General features: G+C 40.9%; 1 protein-coding gene across 5 annotated transcripts in view; it reads left to right on the top strand.

Annotated features, from left to right (window-relative positions):
- RUFY2 (RUN and FYVE domain containing 2) overlaps positions 1 to 12,034 on the top strand; it is an 89,476-nt gene that overhangs the window by 67,416 nt on the left and 10,026 nt on the right. For 4 of the 5 annotated variants that reach the window (XR_012905593.1, XM_006125259.3, XM_075934922.1 and 1 more), the window contains one exon: positions 5,888 to 5,936. Coding sequence is in view for 3 of the 5 variants with exons in the window: in XM_006125259.3 (XP_006125321.1) it covers positions 5,888 to 5,936 (49 nt within the window). In the remaining 2 variants the exon portion in view is untranslated. Of the gene's footprint in view, positions 1 to 5,887; positions 5,937 to 12,034 lie in introns of those variants that run through there. The other variant, XR_012905594.1, reaches the window with a different exon arrangement.

The raw sequence follows: 12,034 nt of genomic DNA, 5'->3' as shown, positions 1-12,034 counted from the left end.
TAGCTTACAGCCCTGGCTATGCTGTTTTGTTTTTTCATGGGCGTAGTTGGATCCATGTAAATGCTGTGCTATGGAATGACATTTAACACAGTAAGTTCCAAACCCCATTTTGCATCATTACAGTGGGTCAGGATTTAAGGATTTGCACCTAGATTTAGTTATATTGGCAGAAATTTCCCAAGTCTAGACAAGCCCTAGACATATACCACCATTCATAGAATTGGAAACTTTGGAGAAGATATCATGTATTCATTTGTATTTGTACAGCACTGAGCATATTGGATTCCTGAATTTGATTGGGGTCTCAGAGTGCTACTGTTAAAATAAACATTTTAACAATATAGTAACCAGAAGTTCATCATAATTTGCCCTTTCTTTTTAGAAGAATGATAACTTCTAAAGTATTTAACCATATGTGGTAATGAAATACTCTGAATCAGTGTTTTCCCCAGGAATTAAAATGGGGGGGGGGTGTTTGAATTACGGGGGGGAGGGCGGGTGAGTGAGTGTCAGGGCCGATGAGGGGTGAGACCGTGAGAGTGAAGGTGGGCTGTATGGCACCATAGTAAAAACTGAAAAATGTTTCATGACCATTTTATTAGATTTAACTCATGTTTTAAAACACAAATTAAAGTTGCATACTCAAGCCTTCTATGAAGCTCTACGTCTACATCCTTTTTGGTTTCTTGTTATAATTTTTGCACAACTCTGTTAATGAAATTCTCGAATGCAATGCGTTCATCTTCGATGGCTTCTCGTGTGTCTTCAATTCCTTCAATTGATATGCTCATTAGTTCAGTCACATGATCAAGCAGAAGGTGACTTTTTTCAGAACACAAAATTCTATTCAATGATGAAAAAGAACACTCAGCTGTTGTGACTGGGAGTAGCAAGAGATGAATTCCTACTTCCTTCATCCCAGGAAACATAGTACAAAGATCTGATCGGGCCACTAGTGATGATAAAAAAAGAAGTTGAAGTCAAATCTTCATTTGTCGTATGATATTCCACTCTGTGTTCAAATTCTCTGTTCTGTCCTGAGTACATGGCTGCCCCATTGCACCTCACTCCACTCAGCCTTCGGTGTTTTATAGGACAGGCATCTGTAAAAACTACGTAGAGATTGAATAGAATCTAGAAATTGCTGTTGTAGACTTTTAAGAATCAAGTCTGTGTACTTTTTCAGTTGTCTTAACAAACACTTGTCCTCTTCACTTAAGGATTCAATATAAATGCCTTCATTAGTCAACTTCTGGACTGAAATCTTTGCTTCTTCCAGTACTTTTTCAATAGATAGCTCTCTGATTGATCCAAATGTAACTTCTATTGCTGAACAAAGATCTACTACTGTTGTAGCAGATGTCCGGATGGCATTGTTTAATGACCCAAGTGGTTTCAACAGTAGATTTATGAGAGAGAGAATGGCAATAGTCTTCTCTGAACGTAGGAGCAAAAGTAATCCACCAGCCTCACTACTTAGATCCATCCCATTTTGGTAGATACTTTCCAAAGCCAGTAATAACGGCTGGAGTAATTTTAAGACAACAGCCAAGGATCGCTCATGAGAAAGCCAGCGGGTTTTCCCAGGTTGGACTAATTTGAACTTTAAGCCCAGTGCATCTTCTATATTTTCCAAGATAGTCAATCTTTTTGGACTCTTCCTGAAAAAAGAATACAATGAAGACATTAAATTTATAGCTTTTAAAATATCTTTTGAAGATTCTGCAGCTCGTACTAGTGCTAGTTGGAGTAGATGGCCTCTGCAGTGTGTATAGGAGAGATTAGGGTTACATTTTTCTCTGAGCAAAGCTTGTACTCCACCATGTCTTCCAGAGAAGTTTGCAGCTCCATCAAATTCACAAGCAGCCATCTGTTTGGGGTCCAATTGACAAGCATTTAACTCTTCTAAGATGTGGGTTGTCACAGATGCAGCTGCTGTGTTTTCTATAACTTGAACATCTAGAAATGCCTCTACTGACCTACCACTGACATCAAGATAACGTACACAATGACTTAATACTTGACTCCCATTTGTATCAGTGCATTCATCAGCCATGTGTGCAAATTTTTTGAATATGGTGAGAGAGTTCTTCACTTTTTCAGCTGTTGAGACTTTCACTGTTACACCGCATGCTTCTAGCCAGTCAGCTGAGTTTCCTGCAGAAAGATAGTGAGCATTTGCTGGTCTTGTTTGGAACCAGTGTTCAACTTCAGGATGAAGAAGTGGCAATGCATATAACATTGGCCTCCAGTTTGTAGTGTGTGGTATCTCTTGCTTAAATAGAAAGTATGATGCCACAGCCATGCTTGTTCACATGAACTGTGATGTGTCTCCAGTAACAGCCTCATTAAGTACTTCTAAAATTGGCTTTGAAAGTGGGCTTATAAGGCTTTCTGCATGTTGATGCAGTCCAAAGGCCTGGTGTTTTGCTGCCTTTTTACATAGTTTGTCAGCATTGGTTTTCCTGATCGGTTTGACAGACCATGCTCCTCCACTTTTATCGGTTATAGCATTGGAAAGCTTTCCTTCTTCATAAGCTTTTTTGCAAGAGGTACACCAGTAACCATCTTTTGTAACTTCCATAAATGGGAACACTTTGATCGACAAACTTTAGGTTTTGGAAACACTGTTTCTTTAGTAGGTAGCTGTATTTGTGCTTCGGGCTGGTCGGATGTAGATATACCACTTGACCCTTCAGATGACATGTTGATATACTCTTGGTTCTTGATGTGTGCTTCGCCTTGGTTAGTTTTTGAGGCCTTTGAGTGGAAAAATTGTTGTATTGGTTTTTGTCTTTTCATTTTCACTTTGACTTGCAACGTATAAAAGAGATATGAATAAATTAAATGTTTTGTTAGGATAATGCAAATTTAACATAAGGATAATGCAAAATACACCAAAATACATAACAGAAAATATCATATTGTCTCTATATAAGTACATGGTACATGCACACTTTGAATACTGTGTGCAGATCTGGTCACCCCATCCCAAAAAAGATATATTGGAATTGGAAAAGGTACAGAGATGGGCAACGAAAAAGATTAGGGTGTGAAGAAAGTGAATAAGGAAATGTTATTTAATCCTTCACATAACACAAGAACTAGTAGTCACCCAATTAAATTAATAGGGAGCAGGTTTTAAAAAAACAAAAAGAAGTACTTCTTCACACAATATAAAGTCAACCTGTGGAACTCTTTGCCAGGGGATGCTGTGAAGACCAAAACTATAACAGGATTAAAAAAAGAACTAGATAAATTCCTGGAGAATAGGTCCACAAGTGGCTATTAGCCAGGATGGGGAGGGATGCAGTACCATGCTCTGAGTGTGCCTAGCCTGTTGCCAGAAGCTGGGAATGGGCAACAGGGGATGGATCACTTGATTACTTGTTCTGTTCATTCCCTCTGAAGCACGTGGCCTTGACCACTGTCAGAAGACAGGATTCCGGGCTATATGGACCACTGGTCTGACCCAGTATGACCATTCTTATGAAAAAATTAATTATAATAATAAAAATGTTTAGTAAGGAAACTCCCCAACATAATGACCTCTCAAGATAGAAACGATGTGAGATGATAACCTTGGCAAATAATGCATTTTAATGCTTGGCCTACTAGGAAACACATTTATATAAGTTTTCAGTCCCAGTCACAAATCTAGCATTCTGGAGCAAAGTCACTAAAATATAGTCGAACAAACAAATGTTTATTTAACGAGTCCCTCATTTTCCCCTCCACCTCACCCCACTCAGCGGTGTTGTCCTTGGTCAATGGAGACTCAGAGTTCAGAGGTGCTTTCACATGAGTACACCTCACAGGTGGGGGGCAAGAAGGCACCTTGCTTGTTCCTTCAGCTGCTCACTGTTTGCTCTGGCCACTGTTGTTCATTGTGCCACCGTTCACTTCATCGCTCTGTTGCCAATGGCCCTGCGCTGTCACCTTCTACTGCCACCTGACACTGACCTCTGCAGGTTGATCTCTTGAGGTTCTGCCCAGCTCTCAGTGATTTCAGCTGAGCTCTCAGTGGGGGAACCTCACTGCTAGTGCACTCTGGGCTGTCTCTTACACAAAACCACTGTACCCACAGGAGCACTTAGACCTGATTATCAGTGATTTCAGCTGCAGTGGTCACTTAACAAAACAAAAGACTATATATCGAGCCTAATCAGCTCTGTCTTTAAACAGCGGAGAGGGGTCACATAGTACATAAGAACGGTCATACTGGGTCAGACCAAAGGTCCATCTAGCCCAGTGGCCTGTCTGCCGACAGTGGCCAGCACCAGATGCCCCAGAGAGGGTGGACCAAAGACAATGATCAAGTGATTTGTCTCCTGCCATCCTTCTCCAGCCTCTGACAAACAGATGGTGTCCCTGGCCTTTCTATCCCCTGGCTAATAGCCTTTTATGGAACTAACCTCCATGAAATTATCTAGCTTCTCTTTAAACTCTATTATAGTCCTAGCCTTCACAGCCTCCTCTGGCAAGGAGTTCCACAGGTTGACTACACGCTGTGTGAAGAAGAACTTTCTTTTATTAGTTTTAAACCTGCTCCCCATTAATTTCATTTGGTGTCCTCTAGTTCTTCTATTATGGGAACTAATAAATAACCTTTATTTATTCACCCTCTCCACACCACTCATGATTTTATATACCTCTATCATATCCCCCCTCAGACTCCTCTTTTCTAATCTGAAAAGTCCCAGTCGCTTTAACCTCTCTTCATATGGGACCCGTTCCAAACCCCTAATCATTGTAGTTGCCCTTTTCTGAACCCTCTCCCAGGCCAAAATACCTTTTTTGAGGTGAGGAGACCACATCTGTACACAGTATTCAAGATGTGGGCGTACCATAGTTTTATACAGGTGCAGTAAGATATTCTGTGTCTTATTTTCGATCCCTTTCTTAATAATTCCTAGCATCCTATTTGCCTTTTTGACCGCCGCTGCACACTGTGTGGAAGTTTTCAGAGAACTGTCCACGATAACTCCAAGATCTCTTTCCAGATTTGTCATAGCCAAATTAGCCCCCATCATACCGTACGTGTATTTGGGGTTATTTTTCCCGATGTGAATTACTTTACACTTATCCACATTAAATTTCATTTGCCATTTTGTTGCCCAATCACTGAGTTTGGTGAGATCTTCTTGGAGTCCCTCACAGTCTGCTTCTGTCTTGACTATCCTAAACAGTTTGGTACTTTTGACTCAGACAGACCATCCAGCAAAACACCTGTTCCCACCCTTTCTCTTGATGCCCTCAATCAGTACAGGTTAAGTACAGTTCTGCTGCCCTTTACTCATACAATATGAACAACAATATTTCATTCTCTCTCCCCTTCTCCACCCCCCCCCCCCGCATTCAAGTGGTTTGTAACCCAACCCCAGCCAAAATCTATCACTTGAGCAACACAGCTCTGTTTGTTGGATACCTGGGTAGATTAGGTGTGAATATAAATACAATCTGGTCCTGAAGCCTTTCCCTTCAGCCCCCAGCTCATCACTAGCTGTCAGGGAGAGCTCATTTTGACTTTGCTTACAAATCATAATTTGAAATTATTAGGTTGGCCAACATCACCAAAATGAATGCACTGACATTGTCATAAAAAACAACGGCTGTATAAGGAAGCTAGTCTATGTTCATACTTTTCTAATCTATTATACTTTTTAAGATACACATATCATACACTGTATATGCTTTTAAAGTGTGTGTTAACGTTTCAATTTCAATTCAGATTTCCAAACAATCACTAAATTGGCATGTAACTAGTTCACAAAACTGGGGAGGGGTGTGGGGGAAATTCAGGAGTGGTATACATGGGGGGGGGGGGGGGGGGTAGGGAAATCCCAGCTCTGAATAAATGTCTAAACTGTGTATAATCTGTGTTTAGATCAAAGCTTAAAATAGAAGACATAAAAGAAGCAAACAAAGCATTACAGGTTAGTAAGATTTGGAGGGGAAAGGAGGGAGGCTTTTTAAAAAATATATTTTCTTGAACAATTTTAAACACATGAGATTTATTTCCCCAAAGTTAAGTATTTAGGATAGATTTTCATTTAGATGGTTTTGTGTTTCAGAGTGATATAAATAGGTATGTTCTGAAGCAATTAATGGCACAGTTTAACTGCTTTTGGCCTACTTTAACTTTGTTTAACAGGTTGCTACGGGATCTTGATTCTTGTTTAAAATTTCTGTCTAAACACCTTAATCTTTTAGCTTAAAAGTATGACAAAATAATATGTCCTTGGTGAAGTTAAATTCTAGCAGAGGTTATTTAGTCATAAGGAACTGAATTACTGCTGACTATAAATTACTGTATGATAGTCTGTGATCAATAAGGATTTCATCATAGTAGAATTCACATATATTTTATAAAATAGTCAGGTGAAACCTCCTTGGAACGCTTTAGTTTCTGGATGTCTGGTGCTATCCTGAATGCTTATGTATCTCTTTGTGGCAGAGACCATCTTGTTACTTGTTTTTACAGTGGCTACCCAAGTGGGGCCTATGGGGTTCCTAAGTCCTACTACAGTTCAAATAATTAATGATAAAATTATTTTCATGTAATTATTATTTGAAAGAATGTCTTGTGTACACTCATCTATACCTAAAGCATAGTTTTGATTTACTTATTGTTTGTTTCGCCAAACAGAATTTAACAATTCACAATGGTGCTATCTGTTTTCTCAATCTGAAGCATTAGATTGTTTCCATATGAGAGGCATAATGGTTCAGTGAACGGGGCACTGAATTTAGACTTATGTTCTGTTCCCAGCTCTGTTACTGATTGTGAGACATTAGGTGAATCACTCTGTCCCCCTTTCTTCTTTGAGTAGTGTCCCTGCAAGAGCTCCACTGTAGGCATGCATGTGTCCCTGCACCTTCGATTACAGATTTTTTGGTAGCAATGCCTATTCAACCTGTGTATTCCCCTAATACATCTAGGGTTGCCAGATACACAAAAAATACCGAACATGGTGGGGAAAAAAATTGGTTGAGCAAAAAAACCCAAACAAACAAAAAAGAGGGAACAAAGTTGTTGAGCCCCCCCCCCCCCAAAAGGGGGGGGGGGGGGATATGAGAAGGGAGGCCACAAAGTTGTTGAGCAAACTATGAGAAGTTTAATTATTTTATTGACCATTTACCATAGGAACATTTTGTGCCATAATAAAGGAGGGTGAAGATTTTGTAAAAGTTCCCACTGAAGGCTTCATTAGGGGTACATCTAAACTACATCCCTTTTTTGATAGAGGGATGTAAGTTAGACGTATCAAAATTGTAAATGAAGCTGGGATTTGAATTTCCTGCACTTCATTTACATGATGGCGGCCGCAGCTTTTTTCGAAAAACCGCTTTTTGAAAAAAGCTCGCGGTCAAGATGGGGATTGTTGGATAGAAATTCCCTGTTTTGAAAGATCATGTAAACCTGCTGTAAAAATGAGGTTTACTGGATCTTTCAAAACGGGGCATTTCTGTACAACGATCCCCGTCTTGACCGTAGGTTTTTTTTTTGAAAAGCAGCTTTCTCCATCCTTTCTGGAACCTCCCTTCAGATAGTTGAAGGCTGCTATCAAATCCCCCCTCACTCTTCTCTTCTGTGAACTAAATAAGCCCAGATTCCTCAGCCTCTCCTTGTAAGTCATGTACTCCAGTCCCCTAATACTTTTTGTTGCTCTCTGCTGGATTTTCTCCAATGCATCCACATCCTTGTAATGCGGAGGGAGACCCAGAATTGGATGCAATACTCCAGAGGTGGCCTCACCAGTGCTGAATAACGGGGAATAATCAGTTCCCTAGATCTGCTGGCAACGCTACTAATGCACTCTAATATGCCATTAGCCTTTTTATCTCCAAGGTACACACTATTGACTTATATCCAGATTCTCATCCACTGTAATCTCCAGGTCTTTTTTTACTGAACTGCTGCTTAGCCAGTTGGTCCCCAGCCTGTAGCAGTGCTTGGGATTCTTCTGTCTCAAGTGTGGGACTCTGCACTTGTCCTTGTTGAACCTCATCAGATTTCTTTTGGCCCAATCCTCCAAATTGTCTCATAGACTCATAGACTTTAAGGTCAGAAGGGACCATTATGATCATCTAGTCTGACCCCCCTGCACAGTGCAGGCCACAAAATCTCACCCACCCCTCCTAGAATAATCCTCTCACCTATATCTCAGATATTGAAGCCTTCAAATACTTTGAAGACCCCAAGATGCAGAGAATCCTCTAGCTGTGATCTGTACCCCATGCTACAGAGGAAGGCGAAAAACCTCCAGGGCCTCTGCCAATCTACCCTGGAGGAAAATTCCTTCCCGACCCCAAATATGGCGATCAGCTAAACCCTGAGCATGTGGGCAAGACTCATCAGCCAGACACCCAGAAAGATCTCTGTAGTAACTCCTATCATCCCTCCATTGACCTATTTCCCACTGATAATGAATGGTCAGTTAGTTACCAAGATCCTGTTATCTCATCAAACCATCCCCTTCATAAACCCATCTAGTTTAATCTTGAAACCAGATAGATCTTTTGCCCCCACTACTTCCCTTGGAAGGCCGTTCCAGAACTTCACTCCTCTAATGGTTAGAAACCTTCGTCTAATCTCAAGTCTAAACTTCCTACTAGCCAGCTTATATCCATTTGTTCTTGTGTCCACATTGGTATTAAACTTAAATAATTCCTCTCCCTCCCTGGTATTTATCCCTCTAATATATTTAAACAGTGCAATCATGTCCCCCCTCAGCCTTCTTTTGGTTAAAGTAAACAAGCCAAGCTCCTTGAGTCTCCTTTCATAAGACAGGTTTTCCATTCCTCGGATCATCCTAGTGGCCCTTCTTTGTACCTGTTCCTGTACATTTGTACCTGTCTCTGTCACTCTGGACCCTCTCCGTACCCTCCAGCATATCTACCTATCCCCCTACCTGTGTGTCATTTGTGAATTTGCTGAGCCACTTCTTCAGATGATCAGATTATGAGTGTGGGATGTGTACACCCGAAATAAATAGGGGAGGGGAGGGAAGAAAAAGGGAGGTAGGTAGGAGATAGAGCATCAGTACGTATCTGAAGATTGGATAGTTAAACCGAAGCAGATAAAAATCAGTCAATAGACTCCCGTGTCAAGAAGGATACAACACAGAGAGCTGTTTGCACCTTTAATGGTTGTTAAATTGGTAGTGTCCTAACCAACTTTCATCACAGTTGAGTCCATTAGTATGCGAATTGAATTTGCGGATTAACTCTAATTCCAATGCTTCCCTGTGGATCTGGCTTGGGTGTACAAATCCCAAACTCATAACTCTGGTCATCTAAAGAAGTAGGCTGTGCCCATGAAAGCTCATGATACCATCTACATGTTTTGTTAGTCTATCAAGTGCTACCAGATCATTTGATTTTTTTCCTGTAACAGACTAACCCAGCTGCCCCCTGAAGCTTACTTTCATGTAGTAATTCATCCTTTCCATAAAAGATTTCTTCAGTTCATTTTCAGTCACAATTGTTACTAATACCATCTGCTACCCTTTGGTCTGTCTTGAGTCCCTAAGGAATTCTGATGAATGATGGCAGTTGTAGCTGCCTACCTCTGTTTTTTAGGAATAACTGCCATTCTCTACCTCAACAACTGTCTCCTCAAAGGTTGCTCGTATTTGTAGTTACAGTCAGCAGTGCAAACAACTCCAATGTTCCTGAAGTCTAGACCTACAGATAAATGTGGAGAAACTTATTTTCACTCTTTCTCAGTGATTTCTCTTCATAAGAGTACATCCAGATTTCATAATGGGCAGAGCTTATCTCCCTCTCACTTGGTTTCTTGCCCAAAGGAACCTTATACAAAGAGTGCAGCTCAGCCCTCAAGTTCCAGCAAGAATATGTCTGTAACTTCTGGGACATGTGGTGGCTTGCATTTTGTAACACAAAACACTAGGTTATATCTTCAGTGTCTATGGGTGGCTCAGAACTGTATGTGTATCCAACATACATCCACACAGTCTAAACAAGCAGCTGTCTATACCTAGAAAGATCCTACAGTCACTCACCTGCTGGCTGAATCATTCAAAATTTGTGCAGTTCAGCTTAAAATTATATTAACATTGGATGCTTCCCTCTTGGGATTAGGAGCACATTTGGGTCCTCACTCAGTCCAAAGTAAGTGGTTATAAAAGGAACAGTGCTTGCACATCAATCTGTTTGAATTGAGAGATAAGAAATGCTCGCATCCCCTTTTTTCCAGTGCTCAGATGCAAGTCCATCAGGATCTTGACAGACAGCATAGCATGCATAAACTATGTCAGTCATCAAGTTGGAGAATATTCCCCACTGACTCTGTGCCAAAGTGGTGCAGAGTTACTTTGGAACTGGTGCATTACCCAGTTGGATAGTCTTTTTGACTTCTTACCTCCCAGGAATATAAAACCCAGTTAGTAGACAATCTGAACAAATGTTTCTCTCGAAATTTTGAATTGGAGTTGGACTCTGGAGTCTTTAGCAAAATACTCCTAGCTTGGGAATTTCCAGAGGTTGACCTTTTTGCTACAGTAGACAACATAAAGTTCAAGAGGATTCAATTTGAACTTCTATGCCTCTTTTGGGATCTTGACTTGGTTCTTAACTGCCTCATGAAATAATCCTTTGTGCTTGCTGCTACATTTCCCTTTGAAGATGGCCTTCTTAGTGGCCATCACATTTGCTCAAAGTATTGGAGAGATGGGTATTCTAATGGTAGATCCTCCTGTGGTGTTTTTCCAAGAAGAATGTATTTTTAGTCTCATCCAAGTTCTTACACAAGATGTTCTTTAAGCTTCATGTCAACCAAACTACTCACCCCCCCCCCCAATTTTTTTTCTTAAGCTGGGTCAGCCTACAAAGCAGTTTGTCTTGCATACATTGGACATTAAGACGGTGTTAGCCTTTTCCTTGAAGACAACTAGACCATTCTAGAAGTCTCCCAAGATTCTTTTTGTTTGTTTCAGATTATTCTAAGGGAGTGCTTATTTTCATTCAGAGACTTTTTAAATGAATCTCTGAATGTTATTGCCTGTTATGATTTTCCTCAGAGTATACCTCCCCTGAGGGTTTCTGCACATTCTACTATATCACAATCTACAACTGTAGCCATACTCAAAGATATTCCAGTTGCTAAAATTTGTAGGACTGAGTAGAGATGAGGGAAGAGAGGAAATTTGTGTCATGTGTGTCTCCTTATACCATTCTCCCCTTTGAGGAATGTTTCCAGGTGGAGTTAGGCAACAGTCTGTTCACAAAGGAACTTCAGTTGTTTTGTTGTCAATTTGTAAAGTTCTTGCTTACACCCTTCTTCCTGCTGAAGAATGGCTGCTTAACTAGGTGATAGTTTATGATAGTCCATTTGATCATGCTGGTAGCTGATTGAGCCATCAGGGTATCTTGAAGAAGTGGTTTGAGCCAGCTTTTCTAACCTTGAAACATGTCAGAATAATGTTACACAGCAGTTCTGGGCAATAAGTGGCCTGTAGGCCAGACGTAGTTCACATCAAATTATTATTGCCTAGGTATAAAGTGTGTGGCAACACTATATGTAAAGTTGCAAGATTGTACTGTTTAACATGAGGGCAATAAGTACCCTGCAGGCCAGACATGGTTCACCTGGGTTAGCCCCTCGCAGGCCGCCAGATGCTTTATTTACTTAAGTTTCTGCCGGTATGGCTATGTGCAGCTCCTGTTGGCTGTGGTTCTCTACTCCTGGCCACTGGGAGCTGCGGGAAGTGGTGGCTCAACCCATGCCACTTCTCACTGCTCCCATTGGCTGGGAATGGCAAACCATGGCCAACAAGAGCTGCAAGTGACCAGACCTGAGGGCACGCAGGTAAATAAAGAATCTAGTGGCCTGCCAGGTGCTAATCGTGGCGAACAGTGTGTGGCCTGCAGGCTGCTTATTGCCTGCCTGTTACACCATAAATACTTACAACTTTACATACCATGTTGCCACTCACTTTATACCAGGTCAATAATGATCTGCAGAATAAGTTTTCAAATGATGCCTCACAAGGTTTACTTTGTATAGAAT

Source organism: Pelodiscus sinensis, chromosome 8 (genome assembly GCF_049634645.1).
Source record: "Pelodiscus sinensis isolate JC-2024 chromosome 8, ASM4963464v1, whole genome shotgun sequence".
NCBI classification, from domain to species: domain Eukaryota; kingdom Metazoa; phylum Chordata; order Testudines; family Trionychidae; genus Pelodiscus; species Pelodiscus sinensis.
This window is presented reverse-complemented; position numbering and strand designations above follow the sequence as displayed.